General features: G+C 34.9%; 2 protein-coding genes across 2 annotated transcripts in view; both read left to right on the top strand.

Moving 5' to 3' along the window:
- The window catches only part of prkab1a (protein kinase, AMP-activated, beta 1 non-catalytic subunit, a), a 15,053-nt gene extending 4,927 nt beyond the window's left edge, over positions 1-10,126 (top strand). The window contains exons 3-8 of the mRNA XM_022681112.2: positions 1,909-2,075; positions 3,208-3,301; positions 3,794-3,908; positions 4,446-4,579; positions 6,048-6,116; positions 7,766-10,126. Coding sequence (XP_022536833.1) covers positions 1,909-2,075; positions 3,208-3,301; positions 3,794-3,908; positions 4,446-4,579; positions 6,048-6,116; positions 7,766-7,843 — 657 coding nt within the window. The 3' untranslated portion in view covers positions 7,844-10,126. The remainder of the gene's footprint in view (positions 1-1,908; positions 2,076-3,207; positions 3,302-3,793; positions 3,909-4,445; positions 4,580-6,047; positions 6,117-7,765) is intronic.
- A 3,476-nt stretch (positions 10,127-13,602) lies between these two features.
- LOC103024514 (phospholipase A2) lies at positions 13,603-17,821 on the top strand. Its single transcript, XM_007241732.4, has 4 exons — positions 13,603-13,709; positions 15,393-15,543; positions 16,463-16,596; positions 17,415-17,821. The coding sequence occupies exons 1-4, from the start codon at positions 13,628-13,630 to the stop codon at positions 17,531-17,533; spliced, it is 486 nt and encodes a 161-aa protein (XP_007241794.2). The 5' UTR covers positions 13,603-13,627; the 3' UTR covers positions 17,534-17,821.
- The last annotated feature ends 240 nt before the right edge of the window (positions 17,822-18,061 follow it).

Here is an 18,061-nt window from a genome sequence, read left to right as displayed (position 1 = left end):
TAATAATAAAGTGTGCAGAGAATCAGACACTAAGCTGTTGCTAAGCGGTTGCTAGGTGGTTGCTTAGGTGTTGCTATGGTGCCCATAGTTGTTGTTATGTTGTTTCTAATAGTTCCTTGGTAGTTGCTTAGGTGTTGCTAGGTGGTTGCTAAGGTGTTGCTATGGTATCTGTGATGGTTGCTATTAGAGGTGTGCCAAAAAATCGATTCACATAAGAATCTTGATTCTCATTTACTACGATTCAGAATCGATTTAAAATGTCCCAAAATCGATTCTAAGGTCCAATCCCATTTCTTCCCTTGGCCCTACCCCTCACGGTAAGTTCACACTGCAGCGGCACGAAGCGTTTTTCGCTCCGCCTCCCACTGCCCAAAGCGACCGTGGCCGCTGCAGTTTGAACTTACCGTCAGACCCACACAGAGCGTAGGTGTATGAGAATCACCGGTAAGATGGCAGAACAAGCATTATATTACCTTAGATTAACGTGTAGTTTTAATGTTTTATGGCAGAATGCTTCATAACAAGCATAAAAAAGATCGCTAGTAGTTAGTTTCAGTTTCTGTTAGCTAGCTAACTAGATAACTTTCCAGTTCCACCTTAAATAACGCTACAGGTGGCAGCGGGCTGCAGCATTTAAGGCGGAACGGAAAAATAACAATAAGCTAATCAGAGCTAATTTCAGCTCCCCATCACAGAGGAATTAAGGAATGGACAATATGAATTAATTTCTCCACCTCCTGCCCCCTTTCTGAAGAAATACAACGGCCTAAAATTAACTAGTTAATCAGCAGCTGCTCCTGAACTTTAGCGCTCCACTGCTATCATCACATCAGCCCAGCAGCGTCACCTACACACCACCGCTAGTAGCCTTATAATAAAGCAGTGTTATTTATTATTTATTTATTGTTCATTAACGTCATTGTGATATCCCAGTGATTCCTCTGTCACTGAAGACCCACATTCCTGCACATTTTATTGTTTTTGTAACACATTACCTTCTCCAGGACCAGTGTATATTTTGGAGGCTTTTTTTTCAATAAGTTTTCAATAAATTTTTATAAATCAAATCGTTTTGAATCAAAAATCGATTTTGAATCGAATCGTGGCCCCCAAAATCGGAATCGAATCGAATCGTGAGATAGTAAAAGATTCCCACCCCTAGTTGCTATGGTACCTAAAAAAGGGTTGTCTGATAAATGGATATAGGAGTGGGATTCTTCTTTTCTTCTTTTGTAAAATGATAAAACAAAGACATTTGTCAGACATTGAGGGTTGCACCCTCAAAGTCAATGTCTTCTACCCCCAAGCCATCAGACTCCTCAACTGCAGAGACTGAACTGATGGCTTTTCTGTACATGCACACACACTCTTACCCCACTTACCCCAGAAAATGGAAAGCACTAAAAACCCTACTACCTCACTGGACTCTATTGCACACTGTGTAATAGAGGTAATTACTACCTCACTGGTCTTTTTGCACTCTTTTTGCACACTGCATAATTTGCACACGGTCTTGTTATTTATTATTCTTTGTCTGTATTGTGTTGTATTGTCTGTCTGCACTTTTGTACTGTTGCACTATTGTTCTGTCTACACTGTGTTTATGTGCACCATGGTCCCTGGAGGAACGTTGTTTCGTTTCACTGTGTACTCTGTATATAGCTGAAATGACAATAAAAAACACTTTGACTTTGACTTTGGCAATTTCAATACTTTGCAAAACAAAGGAGTTACAATACTAAAGATATGGGTTTTCTTTAAATTAAAATTACATTAACACACACCAACAGACTTTTCTGACAAACAGCTTAAAATATTTAATTGAAGTGTGGAATAAGGGGTTGATAATTATGATTTTTATGATATCTATGACTTTGCTCTGCATCAGTTTTTTCTCCTTTCTTTCAGGCTCCTTTAGAGAAAGAAGAGTTTCTGGACTGGAGGCAGGAATTAGAGGGAGGTGATAAAGGTCTCTTGGCTCGTCCCACTGTATTCCGCTGGACCGGCTCTGGGAGAGAGGTCTATATCTCTGGATCCTTCAACAACTGGACCAATAAAATTCCTCTAACTAGGAGGTAAAACAGTGCACATCAGTTTCCCCCATTCGAGTGGTTTTATCCATAATCTATAATTCAATTCAAGCAGATATTAATGAACACTTCAAACAGGAATATGCACTGCTGCTACTGCAGAGTCTTACATTATGCACACTAAAAAGGTAAAAGCAAATGCGCCCCTCGTTTCCACATGAATAAAATATATCACTTTCAGCACAGATACTGCCAGACGTAAGTAAACTTACTGTGTTGATGCAACATATATATATGTATATATATATATATATATATATATATATACATATATATATATATGTATATATATATATATATATATGTATATATATATATATATATATATATATATATATATATGTATATATATATATATATATATATATATATATATATATATATATATATATATATATATATATATATATATATATATACATATACTACCACTTAAAAATGATGGGTTTCTTTGATTTTACCAAATTGAAAACCTCTGGAATATAATCAAGAGGAAGATGGATGATCACAAGCCATCAAACCAAACTGAATTGCTTGAATTTTTGCACCAGGAGTAAAGCAGCATAAAGTTATCCAAAAGCAGTGTGTAAAACTGGTGGAGGAGAACATGATGCCAAGATGCATGAAAACTGTGATTAAAAACCAGGGTTATTCCACCATATATTGATTTCTGAACTCTTAAAACATTATGAATAGGAAACTTTTTGCTTTGCATTATTTGAAGTCTGAAAGCTCTGCATCTTTTTTTTGTTATTTCATCCATTTCTCATTTTCTGCAAATAAATGGTCTAAATAACCACTATTTTTATTTGGAATTTGGAATAAATGCAGTCTGTAGTTTATAGAATAAAACAACAATGTTCATTTTACTCAAACATATATATTTTATTAAAGTGGAAATGATTAGAGTTGCAGACACGTGTGTCTTTTAGTAGGTCAGAGATATATAGATATATCCTATAAGAGCAAAATGAATACACTGCTGGAGGAGCTGTGCTCTTTATTATCTCTGGCTCTCTTCTAAGATTTGATTTAAAGTCTCTCTCTCTCTCTCTGTCTCTCTCTCTCTCTCTTTCTTTCTTTCTTTCTTTGTCTTTCTCTTTTTTCTCTCAATCAGTCAGAACAATTTTGTGGCGATTGTGGATTTACCTGAGGGTGAACACCAGTATAAATTCTATGTGGACGGACAGTGGACCCACGATCCAACGGAGGTGAGCCACATGCACTGTCACTTCGGTCACTGATCTAAAGCACTATAATAAGCTATTGATGATGATAACATAGAACTGTACTGGTCATTTGTATGCATGATCAGAGTTAATCTTTTTTTTGCGCAATTTTTCATTAAATTTGTCACATTTTTATTTTTTTTTAAACAAATTGCATAGCCTAAATGGATTTCTAATCTTTGCATTTGCATTTATAGCAGTGCTATTCTTATTGTAAATTTACATAGTGCTACTCATATCACATCTCTCCATCCAGATTGAGTGAATCTGATTGTGATTGGATGTAGAGAAGTATAAATCATTCCGACTCCCTATTGGTTTATACCGTGATCCATCACACCTGCACATGCCCACATCGCTTACATTACTTTTACTTTTATACTTTTTAAAACACTTTTACTTAAAGAGTAAAAAGCTTGACATGATACTTCTTCAACTTCTACAGAAGTATTTTAACTAACTGTTTTCTCTCAGCCTGTAGTGACCAATCAGCTGGGCACAGTCAATAACATCATCCAGGTGAAGAAGACAGACTTTGAGGTGTTTGATGCTCTCATGGTGGATTCACAGAAATGCTCAGACATGTCGGGTACTGATTTCTTCCTGTTTTTTCCAGTTCTGGAAGCAGTGCATAGTGGCAATCATACGTGCTAGAACATATGTTAAATTATTATTGTATTGTTGATGATTATGGCTTACAGCCAATGAAAACCCACAAATCAGTGTCTCAGAAAATTAGAATTTTATATAAGATCAATTGGTACTTTTGGCAGTGTGGGCAGTGTGCCAAATCCTGCTGGGAAATGAAATTCGCATCTCCATAAAAGTTGTCAGTAGCAGAGGGAAGCATGAAGCGCTGTAATATTTTGTGGGAAAACAAAACTGCACTGACTTTAGACTTGATAATAAAACACAGTGGATCAACACCAGCAGATGACAGACATGACACTCCAAACAAACCATCACTGATCATCAGTAAATTTTACATTTTATTTGTAAATAAAGGGAGCAGAGTCTGACAGTCCAAGCTGCTCAAGGTCAAGTGTGAAGTTTCCACAGGTCATCTGCTGGTGTTGATCCAGAAGAATAGATAGAGGATCTTATTCTTACTCCTTTGAATTTGTAGATCTGTCGAGTTCTCCTCCTGGTCCGTATCATCAGGATGCGTATGTACCCAAACTCGACGAGAAGTTCAAGTCTCCCCCCATCCTCCCCCCTCACCTTCTACAGGTCATCCTCAATAAGGACACTGGCATCTCAGTAAGTGTTACAAATGATCATAAACAGTGATTTTTTTAAATTACGTATTTACTGTAATAAATATTTCTATGCATGTACTTTGAAATGAGTGAAATTGGTCGGTTTATGTGCCTTTAATATTTGTCAAATTTTTTGTTACATTATTCTACAATTATGCATGTTAACCAGGGATCATATGGCCATGAAAAAAATATGGAAAATTCATGGAAATTTGGTCTACAAATCTTTGTGTTTCAGTTTATTGATGGAGAAAATCTATTTTAACAATGCATCAGCTTAGAGTTAATTCACTAATTTAGCTCTACTCTCAGGATCTGACACACATTTTATTATTAAAGATTGTGTGTCAACATTTTATCTAATTCATTTTAGACCTACTATATAGTTTTAGTTGATTTTTGGTTTTATTGTCCATGTCTGCACTGATGTTTTAAAAAAAAAAAATTATGGTCATAAAAATTTGCCTTGAACACATGGAAAAGTTATGGAAAAATCATGGGAATGTACTGGTTAAAACGTGTAGAAACGCTGGTTAACTGTTACTACATATACAAAGTCTGTGTGAAATATGGGTGATAAGGCGCATTTTAAGCGACAATAGTAAAGAGCATTTTCTTTCAAAGTCAAACGAGCACTGGATGTTAATCTACACAGATTTTAAAGCGCTTTCGCCCAAAAGTGCTACACTGAGGAACTCTGAGTGTACATACATAAGGTGCATCTGATTATAAGGCGCATTGACGATTTTTGGGAAAATTTAAGGATTTAAAGTGCACCTTATAGTGTGAAAAATACAGTATAAACTCTCCTGTGATTTAACTATTTTTTAAACACATTTGTGTCCTCTATCTTATTTTATATACAGCTCTGGAAGAAATTAAGTTTCTGAATCAGTTTCTCTGATTTTGCTATTTATAGGTTTATGTTTGAGTAAAATGAACATTGTTGTTTTTTTCTATAAACTACAGACAACATTTCTCCCAAATTCCAAATAAAAATATTGTCATTTAGAGCATTTATTTGTAGAAAATGAGAAATGACTGAAATAACAAAAAAGATACAGAACTTTCAGATCTCAAATAATGAAAAGAAAACAAGTTCATATTCATAAAGTTTTAAGAGTTCAGAAATCAATATTTGGTGGAATAACCCTGGTTTTTAATCACAGTTTTTTTTCATGCATCTTGGCATCATGTTCTCCTCCACCAGTCTTACACACTGCTTTTGGATAACTTTATGCTGCTTTACTCCTGGTGCTAAAATTCAAGCAGTTCAGCTTGGTTTGATGGCTTGTGATCATCCATCTTCCTCTTGATTATATTCCAGAGGTTTTTAATTTGGTAAAATCAAAGAAACTTTGAATTTTATCACTTGACTCGAAAATTGCATTTTTGATTTCCCTATTCAAGAAGTATAATATTATCCATTGTATAAGACACCAAGCTTTAAAATGTCTTTTTTTTTCTAGTGTGACCCTGCCTTACTTCCTGAGCCCAATCACGTCATGCTGAATCATCTCTATGCTTTGTCCATCAAGGTAGGAGAAAGTTCTTAAACTTTTAAATGATTGGAGAAATTCAGCTGTTTTTTAGCTGTAAAATGTGCATAATTTCACACAGCATCTTATACCAATTGATTTTAATGGACCCTTGGACCTTTAATGCCCTTTCAGCTACAGTCTGAAAGAGTTTCCTCTAATTTTGGACAGACTTAGCTGGTGTTAGGAAATGGTTGCACGGCTGAATTGGTGCTGACGTCCAAAATTCACAAAACATGCTATTGCATTTCTCATTTTAATTCATTTAATTCCTGGTTTAGTCATTTATTCATTCAAAAGCTTCTCGTTTTTGCCGTCAACCAGACAACTGGCAGCTTAACACTATGTACTAACATTCAGTATAAAGGTATTTTTTTTTTACAGTATAAATAGAGTATATACAGTACTAGTCAAAAGTTTGGACACTTTCTTAAGGCTCAAAATGAGGCTAGTAACTTTAATGAACTTATCCTGTACAACAGAGGAAACTCTGTCCTATCCTGGAGCAGTCCTGATGAGTGCCAGTTTCATCAGTATAACATTTTTAATGGCCTGTGTGGTAACTGCACTTGAGGATACTGTCTTTCCTCTTCTTAAAATTTTCTTTTTCAGATTGACTGATCTTCTTTTCTTCTTACAGTATTTTTTTTTATTTCTTTACTTAGTTGAGTAGTTCTTGCTTCTCATAATCTGGATTAGAACATTACTCAAATATTCACTATTCACTGTATACCTGTAACTCTACCCCTTCACTACTTTACAACTGATGCTCTCAAACACTTTATTAAGAGACAAGAAATTCAAGTAATTAACTCTTGATGTGTTCAGCACAGCTGTTAACTGAAAGTCTTAAATTCCAGGTGGCTCTACCTCATAAAACTGACTGAGAAAATCCAGCAGAGATTGTTTAAGCAAGAAGTGCTACTTTTGATTTAAAAAAATATTCTGGTTTGTTTTTTAGTTAAAAAAAATACATATATTTTTCTTCATAGTTTGGATGACTTTAGTATTAGTAGTATTAGTATTATTTTGTACACATTTTTGTGGGCATACTTTGTAACGAATGCATTCATCTAGTATAACTTAATTTCTCTCTTGTACTGTATAAATTAGTTTTTATCCTGGCCCGATCGTGGGGTCCTTTGTAGGAGGGGCTTATTATTGCTGGTTTGTTTTCACACACAAGAACTGCATCCAAACTGTGTTTTGATTGCTTAATTCCATGCATCACATTTTCTGTGTGTAGGATCACTAAAGCTTTGTCTGCTTGCTGTTTGTATTATTTTTATTGGATATTAACACTCAAGCGATGAGGAACAGTTTTATTAGGATATACTGATCGAATGGGAAGTGACGAAACTAGTTGAAGAATCTTGTTACAAAATGAACCAGTCACATGACCGCACAGGCAGCACTGGGAGCGGATACGTACCACACTGTGAGCATCACTCTGTGTGATACATTATACAAGTTTCACATTTTGAAATAAATTACTGAAATAAAGTAATTTTTAATGATATTCTATTTTTTTTACATGTACTATTATATTAGAAGGGGTGCTCACATATATTTTTACATATACTGTAAAACAAAGTGCCTTTAATCACACTATTACTGATCAGAATGTTTTCCGTGTTGTTTGTTTGCAGGACGGGGTGATGGTTCTTAGTGCTACACATCGTTATAAGAAGAAGTACGTCACCACTCTGCTGTACAAACCCATCTGATACCAGCTGATGAGTTTTAATGCACCATCCCCCAGACGTCTGCCTGATCCTTCCTCTAGACCTGCTGTGTAGTTTAGGTGTTTAGCTGTGTACTTATAGTTTTAAGTTTTATTAAATAATATGTGAGTGTGGGGTTTATACCACACATTTACACAGCAAAGACCTGCAGAACCCACTTTTGGCTCCATAAAAAAAAGTTTAGTGTACAATAAGATAAATGAGATATTAGTCTAAGTTAATAACTTTAAATAAGATAAAAAGGATACGCATAACGCAAAGGCTCTAATAAGAACTGATTAATCATTATGTGGTCTTTTATGCAAAAGTTAAATTAGTTAAATTACATGTTTTTTTATGTTCTAAGTGTAAATAAGTGCAGAGAATTTTTTTTCATTTTTAGGTTGTAACATTTGGCTCAAAAATGCACAATGTGATTATTTTTTTTATTTTTTTTTATAGTTTTTGGCTTGTTATGGCTGCTGTGCCTGCGCAGATCTCCACCAGCATGCTGACTCTGTTCAGGCAGCAAGCTGATAACTTATTAAAACTTATAAAAACTAAAATACTTATCGTTTATATAGGGATACACTGACTTTTGCCTATAACTGTATAAAAGCATGTTTTTTTTTTATGGAAACAAAAGTTGTTCCCTATAATATCGCTCAAATAGTGTGTTAAATTAAAATAACAACAGCACTGCAAAATAAACCCTCTCTCTGAGAGCCAGTCACATGGAGGGATTCTCATAATATGTCATATCAGATTCAAATATATAAACTTTTCATAAAGACGGATGTTTGTATTTAAATATGACTGAATCAGTGGGAGGGTTATGATTATAAATGGATCATAAAGTGAGAAATGTGTAAGTTATTGAGTTTAATAAGGTGTAAAATGAGATATTTTCTAAAGAAGGGCATTTATCTACTACTATTTATAATGATTTGTGTTCTGTAATAGTTTATAGTTGCTAGTTTATAGTAATATAATTTATTTATGTGTTTAACTTAGAGAGCATTTGACTTTATTCATTTATTCATTTAATTTCTTCAGTCAGTTAGAACGGACCAATATAAAAGGTATTAAATATAGTACTGTGCAAAAGTTTTAGTCCCCTGTGAGAATTAGAACAAAAAGGATCCTAATCTGGGGAAGGAAATACAAAAAGTATTGTTTTTACGTTACTGAATTCATTAAAACATTAAAACCACAATCTCCACATTAAGTCTTATATTATTATTTATAGTCACATTTATAGTTCAGCTAGTAGGGTAAATCAGTGGTTAATATAGTGTGCTTTGGATTAAAATGATTTCAGATATATACACACAAATGTCACAAAAAATAAAAATAAAAATCTGAATGAAAAATAAATCCCAAAATAATAAGATAGAAATGTGAATATATTATTGCAAGAGTGTGACAAAAAAATCTGATTTGTGGGGGGGTGGGGATATGGAATTTTAAAATGATTTTTAAGTAATTTAAACTGAAAGAAATGGACCAAAAACCTGTATGGTTAAAAAAACTAAATGCAATACTTTCTAATAATAATTTAATGATCATATTTCAATATAAAAAAACAAAAGTGTGTCAAAACAAATTAATAGGCAATGGGGAAAAATATGAAACTATTGAAAATAAGTGGGTAAAAATGATGTAATTTAGGAAATAAAAATTTCACAAAAATTACATTTCACAAGGCCTTAAAGTAAAATATAATGATATAAAAACAAGATTGGGACAAAAACACAAAATATAAGGAAAACATTAATTTGGAACACATAAAATATACTTAATAAAGACTTATTATAAGATTTAAAAATATAAATAAATATTTGACCCAAGAAGATGAAAATCAATAAATTATAAAATTATTATCTCATCTGTTCTTATGGATCTGGAGATGTTACAGTACATAAACTCTCTTATTACTGAGAAAATTAGTTGATTATTATGAGATTATGGGTCTAAAACGTCTGCACAGTATTGTATATAAATATATTTGACCTTGGGGGTCGAGTTGACTCAAGTGATTTATATCACATATATAATAATTCCAGTGTTTTTCTCTTTTCCATGTGCCAGTTTTTATTTGATTTTATTTTTGTATGTTTCTCTTGTAATATCTGATTGATTATTTGAAGTAGAGTGGTCTAATATTTAATTCTGTGTAAATGTAGGACTCTTGCGTCTTTTATTTTCATTGTTACACTCCTGAATGTAAAAGGACAGAAACCAGATACAAATAAGTAAATAAAGTGTCTATTTTTAACACCCTTATATGTGCTATCTGTGTATTCTGTACATTTAAAAGGTTAAAAGAGTGACCGTGAGCATGGAGAGATAATGGTTGTTCCATTTCCATTCAAATATTTGTTTAGTGACTGTAGACTTTTCCATAAATACTGTATGGCATATTACACATTACTGTTCCCAGGAAATTACATGTATAAATGTGCACATAAAATACCTATAACATATATATTTTTTGTCACAATGATGATATGTAATTAAAAACATTAATAAATCCATAATATTTAAGTTAAAATACACATTTTATTTATGTCCCTGAGTTTTACTCAGTCCTGTTACCGTAACACATTACCCCATCTAAACCATCTGGAACATTCTACAAAAAGTCTCACCTACAACAGGAAGTCACGTCTACAGCAGAAAGTCACATCTACAACAGGAAGTGACATCAGTTGGTTCTTCTGAAGATCACGGGAAGACCAAAAAAAATTAAGTTCCCTTATTAGTTTTCTGTATATTTGATCTTATTGTATCGATGACTGAGGAGCTCAATCTCAACACTCATTCCTGTTACCTAAATTAATTTCTTAGATCTTATTTGCTTATTTTTAAAATACACATTTTGCGAAAAATTACCAGAATGTGTTTAGTGTCCTCATGCTATTAGCATAGAATCCATTTAGCTATTTTTCATGATTTTGCTAATTTTATGCTAAAACTCATTCATGTTACTCAAAAAATAAAAAGTAGCAGGACTGAGTAACGGGACTGAGAGTTAGTAACAGGAGTGAGTGCAACAGGAGTGAGTGTTGTCCCCTGCTTTATTGATTTATTCATGTGAATATTAGTTAGTGTAAACCACTTTTTCCCCCAATTCTGTTTGGTTCATCATTTATCCATTTGTTTAAGAAATTGCATGATAATAAATTTCATCTATTTCAGGTTTGGGTCTTCTTGATAAGATAAAAATGGCTTTGCATATTTTAGAAACATACAATGTGCATGCATATATAGTGTTTTTTTTTTTGTTGTTGTCATAAATATCAAATATTTGAACGTGCAGTCGACCATTTCTTTACCATAAAGATTTCTTGAGAGAAAATGAAAGGAATTAGTGGACTTGCTTTTTAAATGTCACATGGTAACAGGACTGAGAAAAATTAAACCATCTTCAGCTTACAAAACTTGTAAGCTCCAAGCCTATTTTTACCATTTTCCGCCTGAAATTACATACTCACATTTGAAGGCTTATCACTCCAATATTAAGTAACTTAGAGTCAATTCTATGAATTAATATTACTTAGAAGCCTTTTCACAATTCATTTAAAGCATTATTCAATTAAACATGTAATGGCCAAAATATGGTAAAAACCAGGAAAATTTTTAGGCGCTTTTCAGATTTTCTATTTTATTTTTTTAATTTTCAGACACATAAAATGAACTATTTATATGGAACAAGGGTTTTGACAGCTCTATATTTTACTATAATGTGTTTCCAATCATCATATAAAATTTTAAACTGCTACCTATTACTGTTTAGGAATTATAGTGATCTGAACCAGTAATGGTCTTTTCTTTCTCCAAAGGACTGGAAACTTTAGAATAATAAAAACTACCACTTTTATAACTCATTTTGCAGTAAACTCTGGGTTTTTGTGTGGTCTACTCATATACAAACAGAGAGCGACTGTAGGTAACTACAGGAAAAAAAATGAGCATTTTTCAACTCTGAACACGCGCTGCAACGCGCTCTTTCAGCTCTAATTCAGGGATTCAGGGACCATCCTACAGTGAAACAGAGCACAGTTTCGGAATCCGGAGGGGCAGACGGTTCGAATGGTGTATAACATGTCCGCATTCGATCAAATATGGAAGTACGATAAACGGAAATATGAAAATTATGATTTAATATTTTCATAACCAAGGCATATTTCGCCCTAAATGTTTAATTTCTGAAAGGAGATACAGCTAAATAGGCTAGATAACTGAAAAGCAGAGATTCTAAGCTTTAAAATGGTATATTGGGTGTCTATATTGAACCTATAACTATTGATAAACACAGCCAGATATTAAATATCATATGTGTTAAGAGGTTAAGTAAAGCTGCCTGAGATCTAGGTTCAGCAACAGTATGTGCTGAAAGAATGAGGTCAGCTGACTACCTGAATATATTCTGAATATAGACCAGGTTATTCCAAAATCAATGGATTTATTTTTTTTAAATAAATCTTGATGTGAGACTGCAGAAGCTTATCGAAACAATGCAGTAGTGCTGTGAGATATGACGATAAATATCGTGGGGATGATAGAAACATGCTACTTACCTTCTATCGTCCCTGTCGTTTCTGCAGTAATTTAATCAATTATTCATGCAAATATATAAAGTAGGTTTTGCGACATGACGCTGCTTTACGTTATTTGGTGGACACGCCGGTTTGCGACATGCTTTACGTTATTAAACTCATGAGAGCTGAACAATGGAGCCGCATTGTTCTTTTGAAAAAATCAGCTACTGCATCTACCTCATCTGTTTTCATTTGATACATACAGGGGTTGGACAATAAAAACTGAAACACCTGGTTTTAGACCACAATAATTGGTCTAAGGAGAGTTGAGGTGCACATTGACTTCGGCCGTGATTTGGGTTCAGCCGTGGTTTATGTTTTTTGGATACAATCCGGGTTAGCACCCGAACATCCCTTTCAGACAGCTTCCTCTTACAGCGTCCACAGTTAATCCTGTTGGATGTGGTTGGTCCTTCTTGGTGGTAAGCTGACATTACCCTGGATACCGTGGCTCTTGATGCATCAAAAAGACTTGCTGTCTTGGTCACAGGTGCGCCAGCAAGACGTGCACCAACAATTTGTCCTCTTTTGAACTCTGGTATGTCACCCATAATGTTGTGTGCATTTTGCAATATTTTGAGCAAAACTGTGCTCTTACCCTGCTAATTGAACCTTTACACTCTTACTGCTCTTACTGATGCAATGTATTAATGGATTGATTATTGGCCACCAGGCTGCTCCAATTTAGCCATGAAACCTCCCACATTAAAATGACAGGTGTTTCAGTTTCATTGTCCAACCCCTGTATATATTGCTGCACTAAAAGGTAGTAATTCTCATTTGTGAAAGTTGTGGTTTAATGTCACTTTGAAATAAAGTTGGAAAAAAGTAAGCATATCGTGACATATATTTTTTTCCCAAATCGCCCAGCACTACAATGCAGCAGTAAATGCACTCTGCTGCAATCAAAGCTAAAAGCAGTCCAATCAAATATTAGAGAGTGTGACCTTATGTTTTATGCACGGCGCAGCACTGATTAGAATAAAAATAGCTCGATTTATTAGAAGTACTGCAGCCTCAGGGTGGTGTGATGCCAGATAAGGCGCTGTCTGTCAGAACGTGAGAGTTTCCGTGCGTGCGCCCACATGTGTCCCAACATTTACCTGCAGGTCTGAGTGTTATCTGTGCTGAGTTAAACATTTCAAGGTTGTTTTGAGGCTACATAAGTAGACCCGGCTGAGGGATGAGTCTTAAGTCGAATTGTCCACTGAACACCATGAAGGTCCTCCCCACTGTGCTGCTGCTGGCCCTCGGCCTCTCAGTCAGTAAGTGCATGTCTGTGTTTTTATTATATTCAGTTTCTTGCAGAACTTTCAGGGGAGCACTCTTTAAAGCTTTAGCATGAGAAGAAGAAATGTTTGCATTAGGACTTTCCCAATAATTTCCCAATAACCCATGTCTTATTTCAAAATAATAATAATAATATAATGTAGTCCTTCTGTGTCTGTATTTTTTATGCATACTTATTTATTATCCTTTTTTTATCTTGTTCAATATTCAGGACCCACAGGAAAAAAAATAGAGCATCTACTGTTATTTGAGGGGTTAACTAGAGGATGACGTTCACTGTAAACTGTGCAGCAACAGATTCAAAGCTTCTGTTTCTGACTTGACTTTATCTAAAAGGCAAAGGTGTGAAAAGTATCTCCATTCATTACTCTTTAGGTAGAAGTATACTGTAAATACTAGGTTTTAACCCTTTGAACTTTAGGCTTTTTTGGTGTGTTTTTTCTCCGTTTTTGTTTTCAGTTCCTCTTTCAGGTCTTATAACACAGTAATTATATCAGACAGACACATGCCCTGATCTCTTTTACTCCAGAAGACATACGGCTGTTCAAAAATATAATCATTTAAAATGTAAAAGGAAGCAGAATTGTTATATTTTCCTGAAACTGATCATGTTTTAGTCAAAATTTTACCAAGCGCCTGTTTTTATTTTTACTTATCTTTGAATTTATAGACTTTAAATATATTCACACCTAAGATATCTTTTCAAAAATGTTTAATAGACTACAGTATTTATGAGTTAAAAGCATAAGAATATTGATGATATATAGTTCATTACATGGTTTATTAATTATTACTTTGATAAAATACATGGAGAAACAGCATCAGGCGGATTTATTTTTCTTGATAATCACACCTCTAGGATACATGTAGATACTAAAAACCTGACACTCAGAGCAGCCTATTCCTTTCAGTATTTTAATCAGGACACACAAAGAAAACTATATACAAAAGTAAACTTTTTAGTCTAAATAAATAAAAATTGTTTAGTGCAAAATAACTACTTAGTAAAAATGTGCAAGTAAAATTATTAAAAACTAAATAAAGTAGTGCGCACACCATACCTAGCTTTAGTTTGAGTAAAGCCGGTAGTTTCACACTTTTTCTGTGGACACTTTTGTGTCATTTACTGATATTATTTGGTTTGAAACATCATATAAATATGTTTGAAGCTCTAAAGGTAAATAATATTGGTTGGGGAAGGAGATGTTCTCACTTTTTTAGGTGTTTTTCTCAATGGGTTTCTTATAGATGCTTTACTGCACTGGGATGTCATCACTATTTTTAGAAAGAGAAAGTTCCGCCCTTTCTAACCATATATGGATTATGTTTATGTGTGAAGGGTTTCCTGAGTAACTAAGCTGAGGTGCGATTTTGGACAGAAAATCCGTCCGTAGGGTTCTAAGGATAAAATACTTCTGTAGAAGTTAAAGTATCAACTCAAAAGTATTTTACTCTTTAAGTAAAAGAGTAAAAGTACTGCTTTCAAAACTACTTAAAGTATAAAAGTAAAAGAAATGTAAGGGAAAAAGGAAAGCCATTTAGAACAAAAGCTTAGGCCATATTGATCATCTTCATACATTAGTATCATATCATCTCTGTCTCTCTCTCTCTCTCTCTCTCTCTCTCTCTCTCTATCTCTCTCTCTCTGTGTATTTCAGCTCAGGCATATCTTGACTACAGGGCTCTGTGGCAGTTTAGGGATATGATCATCTGCACGATTCCCGACAGCTGGCCAGCCCTGGACTACAGCGACTACGGCTGCTACTGCGGAAAGGGCGGCTCGGGCACACCAGTAGACGACCTGGACAGGTGGGGGATAAAGAATCAGAGAACGTTAACTCCTTTTACACTTCATATAGAGTTTAAACATGGATGTGCACCCCTGTAGATTATCAATAAAAAGCAAATAAACAACAGTTTAGATGTGAGAACAGTTTCATATTTCACATCTATTAGTTTTCAGATACACCATTTTTCGCTTGTTTATTTATTTCTTAAAGGTCCCCTTTCATTAGTAGGTCTCTCTGAGTTGTTTATGATGCTGCATATGAAACTCTTTCTTAAACTCCATTGTCTGCAGCAGCTAGTAAAAGAAAATGTTCAGAAAAACGAGTCGATCAGGAAAAGCACCAGGATAGTAACACATCAGTGGTTTATGCTTTATCCAATAATTCAGAGCTAAGGAACAAATGGTTATAATTTTTCTATGAAACACCACCAGCCGAGTACAATTGAGATAGGTAGGTTTATGTTTAGAACAGCTCTGTTTACACTAGTTAAAAGCCACCAATTACTTTCTGAACCTGGACTACCCATCTGTTTGTAAGTAATTATAGGTTCACATAGGATCTCCGGTGGATTTTGCGTTTTACAGAGACTCTAAGACTAGGTCAGTGGCTGAACTGCGCTTAGCAGGGCATCATTACACGTTGTAAAGTAACATTTGACATTGCAAAAACTGTTGTCCGTGTCGCTCCCTCACAGTGCTGTTAGACAATCAGAGGTGATATGTTTGCATGTATGAATATTCATTAATAAGAGCCGAAGTCCTATCACCGGACTAAAGCAATGTTCTAACGAATCACAGAAGCACTTTTTTAATTACAAAAAACAGCTCACAGGGCATTCATTCATTCTACAGACCACAACTACTTATTTTTAAAAATTAATGAAAAAAATGATGGAATGAGACCTTTAAGTTTTATCATTTTTTTACCAATGCCTGCAGATGCTGCGAGGTCCACGATCGCTGCTACAGTGATGCCATGCAGCACAACGCCTGCTGGCCAATCCTGGACAACCCTTACACTGAGATCTACGCCTACTCGTGTGACAAGGAGAACAAGAAGATCACCTGCAAGAGTAAGTGCCTGAGAAAATAAGTAGCCATGTACTGTTATGGACAGTAATGCAGTTTAATGTATTTTTTTATTGGACCTAAGTAGTATTTTTCTTGTATCTGTACTTCACTACATAGTATTTCAATTTTATGTAATTTTAATTTTTCGCACTTAAAATCCTTTAATTTTCCCAAAAATCGTCAAGCTGTTGGCGCTCAGAGGGAGCACAATTGGCCCTGCTCCCTCCGGGTGGGTAGATGGCGCTCTCTCCCTACATTTCTAAAGGGTGATGTCCGCAGCACAGAGCATCTGTGAGCCGATGTATCAGAACCGAGTCGCTGCATTTTCCTCTGAGTGTGCTGTGATGCTTATCGGCAATGTTGCATCAGTAGCAGCTCGAAAAGAGGTCTGGCTTCACATGTATCAGAAGAGGCATGTGTTAATCTCCACCCTCCTGGTGTGTTGGGGCATCACTAGTGATAGGGGGAGTCCTAATGAGTGGGTTGGGTAATTGGCTGTGCAAAATTGGGGAGAAAATGGAGAAAAATTTGAAATAAAATTTTACAGAGGCTGGAGCAGTATTAGTATTAGTATAACCCTGGCTCGCACTGCTGGAGCAGCTTTTGCATTACCATTAGCGGGTAGTCACTAATGCTAATGCTCAGGCTTTAGTAGAAAACTGGAAGTGCTTTACTCACCCAAATAAACAGTTTTCAGGAGAGAAATATATGATATAAATGTACAAATGAAAAATGCGATTGGGCAATACACGGTTTGAGTACTTTGTCCACAAAAGTGAAAAATTAAATTTTTGAAGCATTCTTTCTTTCTCTTTCTCAGGCAACAACAATGAGTGTGAAATGTTTATCTGCGAGTGTGACCGGAAGGCTGCTGAGTGCTTCGCTGTGTCGGACTACAATGAAGAGCACAAGCACCTCCCCAGCGATCGCTGCAAATAAAGCCACAATACACCTTTAGACTGGACTGATATTAAAGTCATTGGTTTTGTATTACAGAATAAACTCAGCATGAACAAGCTACTGGCATGGCACATACGGTCACTTTATACACTGTCTCTTCCTCCATGTATCCTCTTGGTAACACTACATGTCCACACTGCTGTCCCATGACTTATGGCATGCCAGTGTATATTGGCATTCCACCATGGTCCTTGGAGGAACGTTGTTTCGTTTCACTGTGTACTCTGTATATAGCTGAAATGACAATAAAAACCACTTTGACTTTGACTTTTGACTTTGTGTATATATATATATATATATATATATATATATATATATATATATATATATATATATATATATATATAAATTAATGTTTATTTATTTATAGTAATATTCAGCTACTGATGAAAAAAACTGAATCAGCACATGGGCTACAGTCTCTAACCCAACACCAGCAAGGTGCAGCTATAAGCTAGAGGTTTCTAATAAAGTGGCCTGTAGGGGAAGGGTGGTTGGCAACATTAA

Source organism: Astyanax mexicanus, chromosome 20, assembly GCF_023375975.1.
Source record: "Astyanax mexicanus isolate ESR-SI-001 chromosome 20, AstMex3_surface, whole genome shotgun sequence".
NCBI classification, from domain to species: domain Eukaryota; kingdom Metazoa; phylum Chordata; class Actinopteri; order Characiformes; family Acestrorhamphidae; genus Astyanax; species Astyanax mexicanus.
The sequence above is the reverse complement of the archived record's forward strand: the minus strand, read 5'-3'. Positions and strand labels throughout refer to the sequence as shown.